The sequence below is a fragment of the Lepidochelys kempii genome, chromosome 2 (genome assembly GCF_965140285.1).
Source record: "Lepidochelys kempii isolate rLepKem1 chromosome 2, rLepKem1.hap1, whole genome shotgun sequence".
Lineage (NCBI taxonomy): Eukaryota > Metazoa > Chordata > Testudines > Cheloniidae > Lepidochelys > Lepidochelys kempii.
In genome coordinates, this window is record NC_136381.1 from 81,179,673 (window position 1) to 81,199,644 (window position 19,972).

Genomic DNA, 19,972 nt, shown 5'->3' on the forward strand with positions numbered 1-19,972 from the left:
TATGCAATCAATATGTACACTTTTGACTTGTAGTTGCAGATCACTCTTAGGCATTGTTTGAATACAAATGCAGCGTAAGAAGATTATGCGACCCTATAGCACAGTTTCTGATTTTTATTTTATATCTGTGATCTTCATGGTTGCTATGAGTATGTGTACTCATAACCAGACTTAATACTCTTAATGTATAGTTAGGGTCAAAGTTACTGAGGCTGAAAATCCTCTACTCTTCACTCACCTGTATGCATATATGTTGTGGGTAGCACTCGCTATTTTCTTATTCTCATGCAATTTGGCAAGAACCATTTTCACCTTGAAAAACAACAACAGGGTTTGTAGGCATCATTTGTAAAGGATCTGTATTCAGATGTTAAAATAAACAATTATCTAACATTAATCTTGAATTGTTTTAATGTATCAAAAGAAATTGGTGTTTTAAAAAAACAGGTAACGTATCCAACATAGAAGAACAGACACTGCTATCCCTATATCCTCTCGATTGCCCTGATTCAGCAAGGTACTTAACTTTAAGCACAAGATGGAACTATTCAGATGTTTATGTAACTTGCAAAATCAGGGCCTATAAGCATTGCTAGAGCCCTCATCATTCTAGAATTTAAACACTATACAGTCTACAGCACACTCCCTTGACATGCAGGTGTAACTACCTAATGTAAGCAGTGGTGATTATACAGAGCACGATACAAAGAAGATATAGAAATTATTGTAACATCAAAGGTGTTTACTTCTGGAAGGAAACATGAATTTTCTGATATATCTCTCCTATATCAATATGCAATGCATCTGTTGTTCACGTGAAACACCCACAGAACATATGGGATGGTCTCTAGAGCTGCACATTACACAAGTTTCACAAGCATACATTTTGCAAACTCAGCAGATTACTAGAATTCTATGATGTATTCTGGGGACAACGAGAGGAACAGTACTAATCTTTTCTTAAAAGGTGATGACCAGTTCATTCAGTAGAGCTTCATTTATTCATAGAGCTTCACTCTATGAGTCGAAAGCATTTTAAAATTGCTTTTGTAAATGTGGAGGAAGCCGATTTCTCTCATTTAACACATATACACAGTATGTGAATAGCAGAACCAAGCCATCTCTTATTGACTATTGTTCCAATTCAGCATACTGTTGACACTGTAAGAAACCGATAGGCTGGAAAGAATAGAGCTATTTAAATATATAGTATTGATGACTTTGTTATGTTCTTATTTTACTATGCAGAAAAATAATCTCTTAACAAGTTGCTATCTCTGTTTTTAAACAAATAGCACTTTTAAAAACATCATTTAGTAAATCAATATTAGTTCCTCTTCTGTGTCTAAATAAACAAACTTGCAATTGTTCTGCCCTTATCAACTGGGTCTAGCAAAGAAAAGAGCTTTGCTAAAGACACTGTTTTAGTAAACAATGCATAATTAATACTACTTTAAGCAAAATATTATTAAAGTTGTGAGAGCTTAAGAAAGCATGCCTGGCAAGCAAATTGTTTTTAATTCAAAAGAAAAAATGTCTCTCTGGAGTAATCAATATACATCTCAATATTAATCTTTGCAGTATGGTGCTATTCCCATTTTTTTCCCACAGTGAAATCAGTAAATGCGCTGCAAAAATACATCTAATAATAGACCTCAACAAACCATTTACAACATCTCAGAAGAAAACGCTGCTTCAAAAACCTATTTTCCTGCAACAATTTTGTTCCTTTTTAAAATATATATATTGAAGTACTATTTATTTCACTTTACACACTTTCAGAGCTTTGTCTGAATGGATGCAATTAAATTATATAATGCACACAATCATTAGTTTTGAGACTGCTTACCTAAAATAGTGCATTATTTATTATCAGTCAGGTTCCCAAAAGCATGTAATAAAGGTTCATTCTAAAGAACCTCAAGACACACACATAAATCTAAGCAATCACATTATTTTGTTTTGGTAACCCATGTCCTCTCTCTATTTCCCCTCCCTACTATCCTACTTGTTGCATTTTTTTGTATATTTAAAACCGTAAGCTACGAGAAGCAGAGAACGTGACTCTTAAAAAGTGCATCAGGCACCTGGCAGAGTTTTAGAGAACTTGCTAAAGAGTAAATGATAACAAGGTGAGGGTAAAAAAGAGGGGAAATAGGAGCACTCAGTTATCACAAATTCAAGATGTTGAAAACAAAATTAATCAAAGAACCAAAGGACATGAAGAGAAGAAATTATTTTTAATTGCTCAGACTCCAATGCTAGGAGCCCGAATAATAAATCAGAGGAATTGGAATTGCTAATTTATAAGCAAAAATTCAATCCCATTGATATTACTGAAACCAGGTGGGATGATCTGCACAACTGGAATGCTAAGATCAACGGTTATAAGCTATTTAAGAAGGACCGAGTGAGCAAAAGAGGAGGGAGAGTGGCACTCTGTCAAAAAATAGCATTACCTGTTTCCAAGTCACTGATCACTCAGAGGAAAATGATCTTGAATGCATTTGGATCAATGTCCTAACAGATAAAGCACAAGATAGGGTACTATTTAGTGTCTGCTACAGATCACCAAATCATACTAGAGACAGAATGACTGACTCCTTATGTGGCTATCTACAACGTGTAGGAGAAAAAAGCAGCATGATCATGAGGGACTTCGATGTGAATGACGTATGTTGGAGGTCTTATGCTGCCAATACTAAAATATCCTTGGAATTTCTAAACATTATAGATGAGACTTTCCTAACCCAAGAAGTGTTTCAACCAACACAGGGGAATTCTATATTAGACCTTGCCCTAACAAATAAACAGGAACTGATCGCAGAACTAAAAATTAATGGTAGCTTAGGTATAAATGATCATGACTTCATCACATTTACAATGTGCAAGCAGAATAAAGCCCAGAATAGTAATATATCTACCTGTACCTTATTAGATCTCCCAAAAAACCAGAATCCCACAATCAAAGAAGGCTGTTCTGGTTAAAAAAACAGCCTTGGTTAGAGGGGAAGTGATGGCAGCTGTAAAAAACAAAAAAAAATACTATATAACAAATGGAAGAAAGGTGAAGAGAAAGGTGAGTTCTGAAAGAACTCAAATGTGAAATTGTGGAACTATTAACTATGGTTTGTAACCTGTCCTTTAAATCAGCTTCTGTACCCAATGACTGGAAGACAGCTAATATAATGCCAATATTTAAATAGGGCTCTAGAGGTGATCCCAGCAATTACAGACCGGTAAGTCTAACGTCAGTACTGGGCAAATTAGTTGAAACAATAGTAAAAAGAATAAAATTGTCAGACACATAGAACATAAATTGTTGAGAAAAAGTCAACATGGTTTCTGTAAAGGGAAATCATATCTTACTAATCTATTAGAGTTCTTTGAAGTGGTCAACAAACATGTGGACAAGGGGGAGCCAATGGACATAGCGTACTTAGATTTCCAGAATGCCTTTGACAAGGTCCCTCACCAAAGGCTCTTACGAAAAATAAGTTGTCATGGGATAAGAGGGAAAATCCTTTCATGGACTGAGAACTGGTTAAAAGACAGGGAACAAAGGGTAGGAATAAATGGTAAATTTAAAGAATGGAGAGGGGTAACTAGTGGTGTTCCCCAAGGGTCAGTCCTAGGACCAGTGCTATTCAACTTATTCATAAATGATCTGGAGAAGAGTAAACAATGAGGTGGCAAAGTTTGCAGATGATACTAAACTGCTCAACATAGTTAAGACCAAAGCAGACTGTGAAGAACTTCAAAAAGATCTCACAAAACTAAGTGACTGGGCAACAAAATGGCAAATGAAATTTAATCTGGATAAATGTAAAGTAATGCACATCGGAAAAAATAATCCCAACTATACATACAATATAATGGGGCTAATTTAGCTATGACTAATCAGGAAAAAGATCTTGAAGTTATCATGGATAGTTCTCTGAAGATGTCCACGCAGTGTGCAGCGGCAGTCAAAAAAGCAAACGGGATGTTAGGAATCATTAAAAATGGGATAGAAAATAAGACGGACAATATCTTATTGCCCTTATATAAACCCATGGTACACCCACATCTTGAATACTGCGTACAGATGTGGTCCCCTCATCTCAAAAAGATATACTGGCATTAGAAAAGGTTCACAAAAGGGCAACTAAAATGATCAGGGGTTTGGAACGGGTCCCATATGAGGAGAGTTTAAAGAGGCTAGGACTTTTCATCTTGGAAAAGAGGAGACTAAGGGGGGATATGATAGAGGTATATAAAATCATGAGTAGTGTGGACAAAGTGAATAAGGAAAAGTTATTTACTTGTTCCCATAATATTAGAACCAGGGGCCACCAAATGAAATTAATGGGCAGCAGATTTAAAACGAATAAAAGGAAGTTCTTCTTCACTCAGCGCAGAGTCAACCTGTGGAACTCCTTGCCTGAGGAGGTTGCAAAGGCTAGGACTAAAACAGGGTTTAAAAGAGAACTGGATAAATTCATGGAGGTTAAGTCCATTAATGTCTATTAGCCAGGATGGATAAGGAAAGGTGTCCCTAGCCTCTGTTTGTCAGAGGGTGGAGATGGATGGCAAGAGAGAGATCACTTGATCATTATCTGTTAGGTTCACTCTCTCTGGGGCACCTGGCACTGGCTATTGTCAGTAGACAGGATACTGGGCTGGATGGACCTTTGGTCTGACCCAGTAATCAGAAGTTAGGAATTGTAGAACACTGATAAGAGAAGCCAAGGGACACAAGAAATATATGATCAGCAGAGTAAGAATCATAGAATATTAGGGTTGGAAGAGACCTCAGGAGGTCATCTAGTCCAATTCCCTGCTCAAAGCAGGGCCAACACCAACTAAATCATCCCAGCCAAGGCTTTGTCAAGCCGGGCCTTAAAAACCTCTAAGGATGGAGATTCCACCACCTCCCTAGGTAACCCATTCCAGTGCTTCACCACCCTCCTAGTGAAATAGTGTTTCCTAATATCCAGCCTAGACCTCCCCCACTGCAACTTGAGACCACTGTTTCTTGTTCTGTCATCTGCCACCAATGAGAACAGCCTAGCTCTATCCTCTTTGAACCCCCCTTCAGGTAATTGAAGGCTGCTATCAAATCCCCCCTCACTCTTCTCTTCTGCAGACTAAATAACCCCAGTTCCCTCAGCGTCTCCTCATAAGTTATGTGCCCCAGCCCCCTAATCATTTCCGTCGCCCTCCGCTGGACTCTTTCCAATTTGTCCACATCCCTGCTGTAGTGGGGGGGACCAAAACTGGATGCAATACTCCAGGTGTGGCCTCACCAGTGCCGATTAGAGGGGAATAATCACTTCCCTCAATCTGCTGGCAATGCTCCTACTAATACAGCTCAATATGCCACTGACCTTCTTGGCAACAAGGGAACACTGCTGACTCATATCCAGCTTCTCATCCACTGTAATCCCCAGGTCCTTTTCTGCAGAATTGCTGCTTAGCCAGTTGGTCCCCAGCCTGTAGCAGTGCATGGAATTCTTCCTTCCTAAGTGCAGAACTCTGCACTTGTCCTTGATGAACCTCATCAGATTTCTTTTGGACCAATCCGTCACTCTAGACCCTGTCCCTACCCTCCATTGTATCTACCTCTCCCCCCTGGCTTAGTGTCATCTGCGAACCTGCTGAGGGTGCAATTAATCAGTTCATCCAGATCATTAATAAAGATGTTGAACAAAACCGGCCAAAGGACCGACCCTGGGACACTCCACTTGATACCGATTGCCAACTAGACATCGAGCCGTTGATCACTACCCACTGAGCCTGACAATCTAGCCAGCTTTCTATCTACCTTATAGTCCATTCATCCAATCCATACTTTTTTAACTTGCTGGCAAGAATACTGTGGGAGACCATATCAAAAGCTTTGCTAAAGTCAAGATATATCACATCCACTGCTTTCCCCATATCCACAGAGCCAGTTATCTCATCATAGAAGGCAATCAGGTTGGTCATGCATGACCTGCCCTTGGTGAATCCATGCTGACTGTTCCTGATCACCTTCCTCTCCTCCAAGTGCTTCAAAATGGATTCCTTGAGGACCTGCTCCATAATTTCACCGGGGATTGAAGTGAGAATGACTGGTCTGTAGTTCCCTGGGTTCTCTTTTTTCCCTTTTTTAAATATGGGCACTATATTTGACTTTTTCCGATCGTGCGGGACCTCCCCCGATCGCCAAGGATAATGGCCAATGGCTCTGCAATCACATCAGCCAAATCCTCAGCATCCTTGAATGCATTAGATCTGGACCTATGGACTTGTGCACATCCATTTTCTAAGTAGTCCTTAACCTGTTCTTTCACTACTGAGGGTTGATCACCTACTCCCCATGCTGTGTTACCCAGTGCAGCAGTCTGGGAGCTGCCCTTGGTCTGTGAAGATCGAGGCAAAAAATGCATTGAGTACTTCAGCTTTTTCCTACATCATCTCTCACTACGTTGCCTCCCCCATTCAGTAAGAATCCCACATTTTCCATGATCATCTTCTTGTTGCTAACACACCTGTAGAAACCCTTCTTGTTACCCTTCACATCCCTTGGTAGCTGCAATTCCAATTGTGCCTTGGCCTTGGCCTACAAGTTTGGTTAATAAAGGCAACAGTGTTGATGTAATATATTCATACTTCTGTGGGGCTTTTGACTTGTTACCATACAACATTTTTATTAAAAACTGGAATAATATATAATTCACATGGCACACTGTAAATGGCTTAAAAACTGGCTAATTGTAAATGGGGAATTGTCATCAAGAGGGTCCATTTCCAGTGGGGTCCTGAGGGGATTGGTTCTTAGTCCTACACCACTTAACAATTTTATTAATAACCAGGAAGAAAACAAAATTATTACTGATAAAGTTTGCAGAGGACACAAAACCTGGGGGAGTGGTAAATAACGAAGAAGATAGGTCACGGATTCAGAACAACCTGGATTGCTTGGTAAACAGGGCACAAGCAAACAATATGCATTTTAATAGGGCTAAATGTAAACGTATATATCTATAAACAAAGAACGTAGGCTATTCTTACAGGATGGGAGATTCTATCCTGGGAAGCAGCGACTGAAAAAGATTTGAGGGTCATGGTGGATAGTCTGCTGGACATAATCTCCCAATGTGATGCTCTGGCCAAAAGAGCTAATGAGATACTGGGATGCACAAAAAGGGGAATCTCAAGAAGTAGAGAGGTTATTTTACCTCTATATTTGGCACTGGTGTGACTGAGCTGGAACAGTGTGTCCAGTTCAGATGCTCACAATTCAAGACAAATGTTGATAAATTGGAGAGGGTTCATGAAGAGCCATGAGAATGACTGAAGAATTAGAAAGCGTGCCTTCTAGCGATAGGTTCCAGGAGCTCAATTTATTTAGCTTTATAAAGAGAAGGTTAAGGGTAACTTGATTACAGTCCAAACGTATTCACACGGGGAACAATATTTAATAATGGGCTCTTCAATCTCGCAGAGAAAGGTATAACATGATCCAATTGTTGGACGTCGAAGCTAGACAAATTCAGACTGGAAATGAGGCATAACTTTTTAATGGAAAGAGTAATTAACCATTGGAACAATTTACCAAAGATTGTGGTGGATACTCCATCTCTGATAATTTTTAAATCAAAATTGGATGCTTTTCTAAATAGTATGCTCTAGGAATTATTTTAGGGAAGTTCTATGGCCTGTGTTATACAGAAAGTCAGACTAGATGATCATAATGGTCCCTTCTCCCCTTAGAATCTATAATGTACTATTTTAGGTGATATTACACATAACAGAGTATCATTCCCTCCATTCAGATGAATCTTTGCAAACCTGTTATGGCACAGATTTAAACTGTGATCCAACATATACAGACTGATAGTGAGTGCAGTTATGTCTAGTACAAGTTTTCCAGGATGCTCCATAAATTTTATTTGCAGCAGATTGTGAAAAAAAGCGTGGGGGATTTTTTATTTTTAATCCCTATACCATTATTTGGGCAGATCTCATCTGTTATTTCAAACAGATGTATCTGGAATGTTGTATATTTCTAAATGATTTAATTTTCCATACTTGTTACTAAGATACAAGATTAGATGCCTGAATTTCTGTTTATTTCAAATTTTGTGTGCTCCTCTCATAATGAATTCTAAAGAATTTCCATTAAAAATGTTGGTTTTTCTTCGCACATATTTCCTCCTGTGCTTTTTCAATTTTTTAACTCTGCAATAAAGTTAAATACATACACATCTTTTCCATAATAGATTTAAATAAAATTCAATAGTATACAATGGATCTGAAGATTTTTCAGTGTGATTTTACTAAATCAGCTTAATCTGATTTCACACTAATGGCTAGATTGCCCATAGAAGTGTGGGGAACAAAGGAATGGAACCCAGTAGCTCTTGCAGTTGGGACATACAGGGAGATAAGTAGCCACTTGGCATTTTTTTACCTGGCATCACCCTAGAATCCCACAAAAGCTCTAGTGGAGCTCTGAAGGATTCTTCTTCTATATTATTTTGGAGGTGGAGCCAAAGGAGGTGAAACAGCACCAGTCTTCTGATGCATCATGCCTAGCTGACCATGCAGATATCTAAGTGGATAGCCAACTGAGAGTTAATACAGCATTAACTCCTTAAGAGCTTGGCTCCTCTGTAACTGCTACTGCACTTCAGAGGGACTCAACCAATGGATGCACAGGACCTGAAGGAGACATACTGCCAGGGCTGGGATGGAAGCCAATGGAGAACCTTGGGGAGAAGCCAGCCCTCCAAGTGGACACCTCTGAAACCACAGCAAGAGGGTTCTTTTTCACTGTGAGCCATCAGAATCTGCGAGATTAGGAGCCCAAACACTAACCCCAAGCCTTTCTCCCTAAACTCCTCCCAGTAGAAGGGATGGTCATCTGACAATCTGGAGGTTAAGCATATATTTTCCTGGTCTTTTGCCCTTCTCCTGTGGGTAAGCACAAACTAGCTTAGGGCATTCATTATTGCTTTTCATCTCACCAGTAAGAATTTATGAAGGATTTTTTCAGTGTATCTTGTATGAATTAATTTGTTTGGTGGAGGAAACGAGGATACTCAAAGGGAGATAACACTTTCAAATTGGATTAGTATTTTATACTTTCAAGTATATACATAGAAAAGATGCCAAGTAAAGATACATTCCAAAATGATCAAACAATCCAGTTCCATAGACTATATATGCAATGTGCATGTTTTTGTTTTTTAAATATCAAAAGAATAAGTTAACACAAAATATTAAGTCAGAATAATAAATAATGCCCAATGAATGTAGACCCAGGGCGGGTAAAGAAGCCCCTTTGCAAACTCAAAACATAAAATACCAAAAGTTATCTTCCAAGCACCAGGTCAACTCTTTGTAGCATCTTTCAAAAATGTAAATGCCAACCATGGAAGCTGTTGCATTTTAAACACCTAAACCCTTCAGCCAAAGAAGAGTAGAAAAAGTAATGCTAGAAAACATGCTAAATTGCCTGTGTTTTACCATTACCCATTTACCCATTACCTTTGTTTTCAGTTTTAAAATAATAATTACTATACCAATTAAAAGTAATATTATTTAAAACCATATTAAAGGTTAATTGAAACTGTTAAAAAAATAAATGTAAAATACTGAACAATATTTAGACGTTACAAAGCACCTTACATTCTTATAGTGCTTTACGAGTATTAATTAATATTGTGAAGTAGACAAAGTGTTATGAATAGATGCTATTCCCTCCATAGTTACTGATGAAGCTAGTTTTTGTTATGAACCCAGTTTTGACCACACATACCATCACTTTAACTTTGCCCAATCAAAACCCTGTCTGTCTGAAATTTCCTAATTATTTTGAGAGGAGGGATGAAGAGAGGAAAGGAGAAGAATTATTTAGTTTTCTGCATAGGTAGCTTTAAAAACCTGTTCAGATGAGTACCTCTCTGCGGAGATCCTACTGTGTCCATGTCACAAATATATACTTTAGGAAGCGCACACCCACTGGTTATGGGCTTCCTCCTATCAGTATCTGTGCTATGCGTAGCTTAAGAACTGTGACCAATAGGTGCAAGTAACCCAAAGCAAGAAGAGGAAATAACATTGGTGGTACTGATTCCCTCCTTTCCTGAAGCCATATTATCCAGAGGAACTGAATTTTAGTGCCCGTCTAGCCACCGTAGTCAAAATAATATGTATATGTCAAGTGATAAAGATTCTGTAGGTCACATTACACCCTCCATGACAACCATGCAACTCTATTACCTCCAACAGGTTTGTTCTATATATCTTAAGTACTCATATGGCCCCTGTTGTCACAGAATCTGAGCACTTCACAATCTTTAATGCATTTTACGCTCAACATGCCTGAGAGGTAGAGAAGTACTATTAGCCCCATTTTACAGGTGGGAAACAGAAACATTGACTAAGTGATTTGCCCAAGGTCACACAAACTTCTTGTGGTGGAGCAGGGATTTGAACTCCCAAGTCCTTGGCTAATGCCCTAACCATCATTTCCCTCTTTGTAGCAGCTGTCAAAAATGTAAATGCCAACCACAAAAGCATGCATTTTAAACAACTAATCCCCTTATGATCAGCCAAAGAATAAGCAATAATGCTATAGAACAGGCTAAATTGCACCCAATACTCTTGTTTTCTGTTTTTGTTCAGGTATAATAGACACAGAATTTTGTTAATGATCCACAAGACTCCAGATCACTTTTCCATAGCTTTATTGGCTATATAGTATCAAAGAGACTGAAAAATAATTATTATTTGTATCACTAAAATGAGAACATGTGACTAAGAATACAAAAAAGATTAAAGATGTTGAGCTAGAAATTTAATGTGCATTCAGTCCCTTTTCAGAGTAGAAAGGCACTTTAACTATTTGCCCAAGATTACACAATTTGTCAGTGTCACAACTAGGACTAGAAAACAAATCTCCTCACTCCCAATCCCATGCCTAGTCCACTTGAAAGCAAGTGATAATAATACTTACCTTCTTCAGCAGTGATGTGGGACAACTGCATTAATGGGAAGTATCACAGGGAATAGATTCAGCAAATGGTGAATGACAACGACTGGTTCTTATCACAACAGTATTAATACACTTTTCACAAAATAGAGATGCATTCAGATAGTTCCAAGTACATCAGTGGTATTTCATCAGGCACAAAACTGTAGGATACAAATCTGTTTTACAAGCTTTACTAACCTGTTTGGGGCTCACTACAGGAGCAAGATGTGCTTGAAAAGTGCTCCTTCGGTCCGAGATTGGGTTTCCATGATTAATTGGTGGCAGTTCTTCATCTACCGATTTAAAATTAAGACCTCTATATTTATATTTTTATTTTGGGGAGAAATATGTTTACAACTTCCTAACAATGTATTTAGCTAGCTAGGAAATAAAAATAAATTCTAAATAACAACTCAGAAAAAGCTGAAATGACAATATCTCACACACCACAAAAAAAGGAAGTTTTATAGTTACTATACGGTACTATACGCTAGGGAAACAAAATACTTTTTAAAAACAAATATTGCATTATTATTTGATAAAATACAAAGATGGTGATAAAAAGTAGAAATATAAAGATTTTCTCTTCTAAATTTTTATATCAAAATTAGTAGAGATTCTTTTACCTTCTTGGCTTTCAGATATAACAAAATTCAATGTTTTAACTGTATCTTCTTGAACTGGTTGATACTCCAGGGAATAATCACCTTCATTGTCTTCATCATCTTCATCAATCTCTTCAGTAATTTTCTCAACGTTTGGTCCTGCTGGTGTAGAATGATAGAATTTGTAACAAATTTTATCAGGGTTGTCTAGCGCAAAGTATAATCTCTGATCACTTTGCTCAAAAGACTCTAAAACCAAAAGAATAAATCAGTTTTATGACTGATTAAACTATTAAATGTATTTGAAAATAACATTAATTGCAACTGTCATTTTTTGTGCAATATTTGTGATTGCAATCTTGCTAAAAGGTATTATTGTAATACTGGCAGTATGGTAGCCATATGCAATAGACTATAAAACATATTCTATTTTAATATTGGTTTTTAAAACTGAAGAAAATCATTGTCTACTATTTAGATCAAAAGATTAAAATGTTGTTGTTGTTAAATAAATAGTAAGATCAGAATGAAAACTGAAGTTTAGTCATCCAAGTGTGATCCACATTAAACAGAGTTCCATACCACAAAAACAGTCCACATAATTTGGCAAAAGGAAGTGTGAAGACTGACCTACTCACAGAATCAGAAATGAGATGAAAATGGCCTGGTAGGTTATCAAACCTATCCCCCCTGCTAAAGTAGGATTGTTCCCTACGGTGCACTTTTAGTATTTTGTCTACTCTATTTTTAAATATAAAGACTAAGCTTTTTAGCCTAGTGACAGTTAGTGTTAGTGACTGTTCCCTCCAGCTCAGGTCATTTGTTCAGCCCTGTAGGAAAGATCTGAACCTAATGCCCAACTATAACTAGTATGAGGTAATAAAATCCTTCAGTTTTTACTATTCCCAATTTCTTTCTGGTCACGTTTAAGTTCTATGGTGGTGAAAGATGCTACACTGACAGTGCTGGAGACTGAAGTCTTTTATTCACTGGAAATTAGACATTCTTATGGTTGCTGGCAGTGCCAGTTTCCTCAGTAGCATAGCTACAATGGCGTGAGAGGTGCTGTCATATCAAGGCCCATAAGGTTATGGGGGCCTACCCAGCAGAGGCCGTTCTACCTTAGGGATCATTGTACTTTCATCACAGTCTACCTACAGGCTGGCTAGGCAGCAGCCAACCAGCTGGGGCTCCAAAGAGCAGGAAACAGCCCCTAGCTGGGCTTCCGAGAAAAATGCTCCCAGGGCTCTGAGGACCAGGAAGCGGCACCCAGGCTATCTGACAGGGAAGCACTCCTGCCCTCTCCACAGCCACTTCCTGCTCCCAGCATGGTACGATCATGGCTCTGGTTCAGGCACCAAGCAGCTCAGAGCTGCCAATGGAAGCACCACGAATGCTGCTGGGCCTTCACGTTGGCATCCCAATGCACACGCCACTCCAAAGCCAGACCCCATGGGCCCTGATGCTTGGCAGCCCGCAGCCCCTGCCCTGGTTGCAGCCTTAGATTTGCACTATAGTCACCATGTCACCAGCGAGAAGCTCATCTGGAAAGTTGTGTAGGGAGGACTGGTGGTGCAGGGAACCAGACAGGGAGTATGAGCTAGAAGAGGCTGGGGGTGTGGGCTGGGGGTGTGAAGTGCAGGGGGACAGGCAGAAGGTGCATGCTGGGATAACCTGTGGGAGTAGAGTGTGGGGAGGCGAGTGGGGGGTACATTGTGCAAGTATGAAGAGCCAGGCAGAGGGTGGGGGCTGGGATGGGCTTCGGGTGCAGGGGGCCAGATAGGGGATATAGAATGGGAGCCAGGCTGGTGGTGTCCAGGTCCCATTGTGGTTGAGCTGAGTGGCTGCAGGGGCACAGATGGGAAGCAGCCCCTGATTAGAATTAATCTCTTAGTTCTGTTAGAATGTGTTTTTCCTAACTAAGCTATTTTCACTACTGCACTCTAGCTCCTATGCAACATTTTGACAATGGAAAACTATTGTCAACCTCATCTGATAAGACAGTTATATTGGGCTTATTGAGTAGCTGGAGCATACCACTGAATCTTGCCCTATGGGGTGGGAACAAACCCTATCTCAATAGAGTGTGTATCTTAGAGGTACTTAGAAGATGTTACAGATGTTGGTGAAGGCTGGCTTTTTATCTAGGCCAGAAAATATTTCTATGACATGGAAGCAACATAAGTGCCTGACTTAGATAGTAATGGGAAATGGACTAGGTATCATGATCTTGGAAAAGTGCTACAAATGTAGTTGTTTTAATAGATGTTTTTGTTTGTTTGATTGATTGATTGCCTGGCAGTATGGATTCTTGTGTTTGCTTTTTGTGACTAGTGACTGCACTTTCAAGAGCAGTCTGTATATCTGTGACATTTGCTTGCATTTGGTGCCCAGCCACATGATGTGAATGTAAAGCAAATGCTGTTTGTGGTCAAACTGCAAGTTCTTTCACAGGCAAAATTGTGGGTTCAGGTATAAAGGTTCCACATTGCATCACAGGCAGTCCTTGGACTTTCGACACAATTGGTTCCCGAAAATTGAGTCATAAGTTGAAATGTCGTCACTCAGAACCGCAATCCAGTCCATTGTGGGACTGAGCATCGTAAAGTCAAAACCAATTTTCCTAAGTTGAATCAGGGTGTCAATTCAGAAGTGCTGTGCCATTTGTCATAAGTCGAACAACAAAGTCAAGGACTGCCTGTGCTCCCCTTTTACAGCAGTGTAACTCCATCTGTTTAATTCTAATACAGGTGCACCAACTTGAAACTGTAGTAACACAACAGTGACTCAAGCCCTTGGGATTTTTGACTAACTACATATGTGCTTTCAATGTACCTTGCTTCTTAGTTTAATATTTGGCATATAAAATCTGAGTTGTGTGTGTTCTATGTTTATATGATATATGTGTGAAGTCTCATAACTGCTGTTGCAATAGATTGTCAAGTAGTTAAAATGTATTCGTAAAATGTTTGTTAGGTTTTGAATATGGGTGTTTTATCTTATGATGACATCACACACAAGACACACATGACAGAATTATCAACTTGAGATAATGTACCCTCCACTACAAAATTTACATCACTGCCTCTGATCATTTTGTATAAATGTGTGAACAGAACTTTTTTGTGTGTAAATATCTTGCAAAAATGTACAGACCATAGCCTGTATATGGTGTTTGTGTATTTATGGATAACATAAATATGTTCTGATTTTCCAAGATGGTAAAGATAAGCAAAATTTTAGATATTGGAATCAGAAAGGGAGCCCCTAACCTATTCTTGCACCAGGCCTTCTGGAGCCTTGCTACGCCCCAGAATTTCCTCACATTTCCCTTCCAAGATCCATCCATATGGACCTGGATGAAATCACTCCCAGGGATGAGTTAGTTCTGTCTCTATGCAGATGAGTGCCAGTTATGATGTTAGGTTTTATAACATGGTAACCTGTTGAGAGGAAAATTGACTGAGCCAACTAACATTTTTTAAAAAGCCAAGAAAATTTTGTCATCTGAGAGTAAGTTATGACCAGAGGTTGTTGCCAACACTCTTGGAGTCATTAAGGCCTTAATATCTCATTACTTATTCCTACATTATTTATTCCTACACTATTTGGAGTCATTAAAGCCTTAATATCTCATTATTTAGTCTTCCATTATTTATTCCTACAGACATCTAGTTGCCTTTTTAGTTCTTACACCCAAATATTCAAAAATTTCACTTTTCAGTTTATTGTGGGCTATTGAAAACTAACATTAGATTTTATAACGAAAAAAACAGTGGCGCTATATACAATCAGGAAATGAAGCACAGAAGAGAACCACTATTGTACTTGCAGACATAAGACGCAGACGCAAGAGGACAGGCGCTCTGAACAACCGTCACGGGCGGTAAGAAGGAACAGAGGGCACAGGGCCAGCAGCGCCTCATATACCGGCATGACGCAGGACTCGAGGGCATCAGAGCCAGCCCTACGGATATCATGAAGGCAAAAAATTCCAACAATGGTGCACATGGACGCGCACACCATCTCGAATAGAATCAACATGAGCAAGCGCTGGAAGCATCTTACTTTAAAATTAAAACAAAAGTAAACAGAAAACACCACATATTTTCTACATTACCTGTATCAGATAACTGAGATTTTTCTATCAGAACTTCTCGTATCTTTTCCACCCAGAGGTAAAGGATGCTTTCACCAAGATTCTTCCTGGAAGTTATACAAAATTCACAGTAAGTAAAAGGGCCTTTTCAGAGGCTTCACTTGGGAAATCATTTACATTCAATAAATAATATGAACAAATTTTAGAAGTACATTATAGAAACATTATATATTGAAATGCTGAAGGATTGAGACATGCATGTGGGAGTAGAGTTCTTTTCTGAGTGGTGGTTTACTGTTTGAAATTCTTGATCACTTCCACTACAAGGTGCTGTAATTTAGGCTTTCTTCAGCTCCAAGGGTACCACTCAGATTTCCCTTAGCATCCTACAGATTTATGTACGTTCACGAGTCCCATTACCACACTGAACATGAAGCCTCTTTAAATGTCTCAAAATATTGTTCAATACTATAGTATAAAACCTCAGTAGAATATTGTCCCCTACTCAGAAGGTGATGGTCCTATTTTTGACTCCCATGTTTTTTCCTAAGCCTCATGATCTTTAAGGTAAAGCAAGGTTGCACAGACTGCAGTCTATAAGAACACTCAAACCCTTATCCTGCAAACACTCTGCATATGCTTAACTATAAATCAGTAGTTCATATTGACTCCAGTGGAATTATTCATGTGCTTACAGTTAAGTCTGTGCATAACTGTCTGCAGGATTGGACAGTTAATAGTTACTATTTGGAAAGAACAAAACCTTTCCCAACTCTTTACAGATTAAGGGGAGAAATCCCAGGGAAAAGCCCTTCAACATAAACTTTTATTAAATGGATCATTGACAGTGTACCTGTACTGGATGGGTTAAAATTAAATTCTAGGAGATTTATTATTATAATCAGCTACTACTTCTATGAAAAATCTCTACATTCATGAAATACAGCTGCCCTGTAGTTGAGACTTGGAGTTCAATTCCTACCTTAATGAAATATTACTCCCAATTCTATAGCTAGATCAAATTCTTGGTTTCTGAAGCTAATCCTTTACTATCTGTTTTAATTAAGCATTCCTCAACCCACCTCCTGGACTGTGATACCTCTAGATAATCTCCTATAGTGTGGATCTGCAGAGGCAATTCAGGATGAAGAAAGATAGATTACCCATCACTACATGGAGTTCTGGCTGTATTGCTTCTGCAGATCCACACTGATAATTCTTCCTTACTCTTTTTTTGAAGGCCTTTGGTGAATATTTTAAGGTAGAGAGGAACTAAGAACTGCTATAAAGACTGCCTTTACTATTTCCTGGTCTTTACACTTTCAGATCTTAGACAGACACAAATAGCTTCAAACAATTTTATAACTATAAGTGGTTCCACTGCTCACAAGACATGGCACAAAACTTCTATGGTGTGGATCTGCAGAGGCAATAAATTTGGAAAATTCCAATTATTGGTTATGAATCATGTTACTAAAGTTTGTTTTAATTACAGGTGAACAGATTTGCTGACAGTACAGTTATTCTTTCATAAGCAATAAAGGAGAGCATGACATATGTACAAAAAAGCAGATTGAGTGCTACAGCAAATATAAATACTATTATAAAAAGTTAAATCAATTATTTGTTTTTAATTATTTTGTAACAGTTGATCCATCTTTCCTCCAAACAATTCAGGAGATCCAACACAGGGAATAAGTCTCTCAATTTCTATCAGTTTTTCTTGTGAGCCACAATTCTATAGTGTACATTTATTTTCATAATAATTTTGATTAAATATGGAGTTATTTCAAGGATTCATACCGCAAATGCTTTTTATTATGTATGACAATGTCCTAATTTATTAAAATTATACAAAGTCAGACACAGAAATCAAGAAAGTGTACTGATAAGGGTGAAACTTTCTTCCAATAATGAAAGTTAAATAATTAATTAGAAAGAAGTTTATAAATGTACTTCAGTGCCTCTCGGTGTTACAGTCATGGTACTGCGTGTTTACCTCTACCTGTATATATTCTTGCTTTTCCTTCACGTAATCATATTTTTCCTTGAAGTAATCTAATCACATGTAAAATTGTACATGTAATTTGCACAGAAATGGAAAATACTTATTAGGAACATTTTTATACTTTGCACAGAATTCGGAATCTATTACAAGCTGAAACTGCATGTACTAGAAAATGAAAATTTAGAACACTGGCCAAAATTTTTCCAATTATGATTTTTTTTTAAAGATGCTTAAAATTTGTATGTTTGCCAGGGTCACAAGACCAAAATGCATCAAATGTGCAAACTCAGGCTTCACTTTCAATAATTTTTTTCAAGTTACAGCCATCTTCTGGAATAATAATGCATAAGTACAATTCTGGGGTAGAAAAATAGGTTTAAAAATGTAAACTTTCAGTAAATATGTATATTACTACTGAACATAATCAAATATTTAGGCACTAATATTATTAAGAGAAGTCTCAAAGAATCAGGAAAGTATAGACTTGTAGCTGTGACCTCAGAATCCAGACATACTCTAGAATGAGTTAAGTACCCTATTTCATGCTCCTTTCTGACAAGTATGTATACCAGTACCATTTTTTAATACTTGTAATTTATTAAATTCTGTATAATGAAGAGCAAGAATTTTAACTACAGAGTCATGAATAATTTTGTTTAGCAATTCTATTTATTATATTTAATGTTTTCCACTTCATAGCAGATTTCATATTACTGAACTCTCATTAGGAAATGTTCTGGAATGGGTGAGATTGGACAAATCTCATGCAGTGTCACTGATGGGTCCAGGCGGCTCCCTGAGGACTTCTGGAATATTAGCCACACCTTAAACCCTGCCTATTTCTACGCTACTCCCATTCTGGTAGTTCCTGTTCCAAGGCTGCTTTGATTTTCTTAGCATTTGTATCAAAGATGTTAAATTAAACTGTTCATTTAACAGAAGCCTGATACTGAGAATCTCTTGGAAAGGAATAAGTGTCTACACTTGTTGAATGTGTAACTTTTAATATATTAAGGGACCCAGAGTTCTGTTTGTGGTTTGTAATTCTGCGATATAAAACCAACATTATTCAAGTTATATCTGTATTGTCAATGACTAAAACTTCTTAATGAGGTAGGAAAAAGCACCTAAACTACAATGTTCATGGGCAGGATAGCACAGGGGCCAGTTTAAGAAAAGGTACGTGTACGCTTATGGCAGTGTGCAAAGGAGACATTGCACCCCCAGCTAGCACAGGTATAAACAACAATGTGGATAGCAAAGCATGGCTTCGGTGAGTAGAGTGCCTCACACCCCTGAAATCCCAGGAAGGCTCTTACCGCCCAAGCAGCATTTATTTTATATATATATATATATATATATATATATATATATATATATATATATATATATATATCTATCTACACAGATATTTTTAGCAGTGTGATCTCCCCCTCCCCACTGGAGCCTTTCCCTGGCACTGCTTCCTGGCTGCCGGAGCCTTTCATTGCCGCATATAGCTACACATCGCAGTGATAAGTGTGGACGCTGCTTGCCTTCCACTGCAGTGTGTATCAGACATGTTGGCAGTGACTAAAAGTCAGACAGATCACTTAAAATAATTAGTGAAAGATTTGAGAATAATCTAAGTTATTTATGTTTAACAGAAGATTATCCAAGGTTTGGATAGGTTAGAGCTCAGAGCCCTACAAAAATAAGTAAGTGCTGTAAAGCTATGGTAGTCAATCCTGTAGAGGGCACTCCTGCCACCAACTTAAAACTAAACCAGAGCAAGTCCAGCATGTTAGAGACCACTGCTTTTAATACAGACTGACGAATGAGATAGAAGGACAGATCTGTTGCTGCAATCAGTTTCTCCTAAGCAAAACAAAGAGGGGGGTGGAAATGTCAAATTGCCAGTTACATTTCCCACATTCCCATCCTGGGGACAGTTCTAACTTGCACCAGCTAACTATGGTCCACAAGGGTCCACGCACCAGCTAGGAACAGTCAGAGTATATCACACCCTGGCCACTGCACCCCAAACCTCGATATGGCCCCCGTTCCAAATGCTGTGGGTCAAAAGGTGCAGAAGCCAGCTACTGTGTATCTACACGTGCTAGAGACTCCCCCATGCCAAGCATCACCCTGGCTGGGGAATCTCTGGTCATTAAAGGTCCCTATAGCACTTTTCATGGGAGTAGAGCTGTTAACCCCATACTCTGTTCAAGTTTTAACTTTGGTAATTACATTCTGCCTCCCTAGATTCTCCA

At 38.4% G+C, this 19,972-nt stretch overlaps 1 protein-coding gene across 6 annotated transcripts in view; it reads right to left on the reverse strand.

Annotated features, from left to right (window-relative positions):
- IMPACT (impact RWD domain protein) overlaps nt 1-19,972 on the reverse strand; it is a 40,451-nt gene that overhangs the window by 14,484 nt on the left and 5,995 nt on the right. For 5 of the 6 annotated variants that reach the window (XR_012157236.2, XR_012157237.2, XM_073331358.2 and 2 more), the window contains exons 5-8: nt 15,734-15,819; nt 11,635-11,775; nt 11,207-11,301; nt 239-312 (exon numbers count right to left, since the gene is read on the reverse strand). Coding sequence is in view for 4 of the 6 variants with exons in the window: in XM_073331358.2 (XP_073187459.1) it covers nt 239-312; nt 11,207-11,301; nt 11,635-11,775; nt 15,734-15,819 (396 nt within the window). In the remaining 2 variants the exon portion in view is untranslated. The remainder of the gene's footprint in view (nt 1-238; nt 313-11,206; nt 11,302-11,634; nt 11,776-15,733; nt 15,820-19,972) is intronic. The other variant, XM_073331357.2, reaches the window with a different exon arrangement.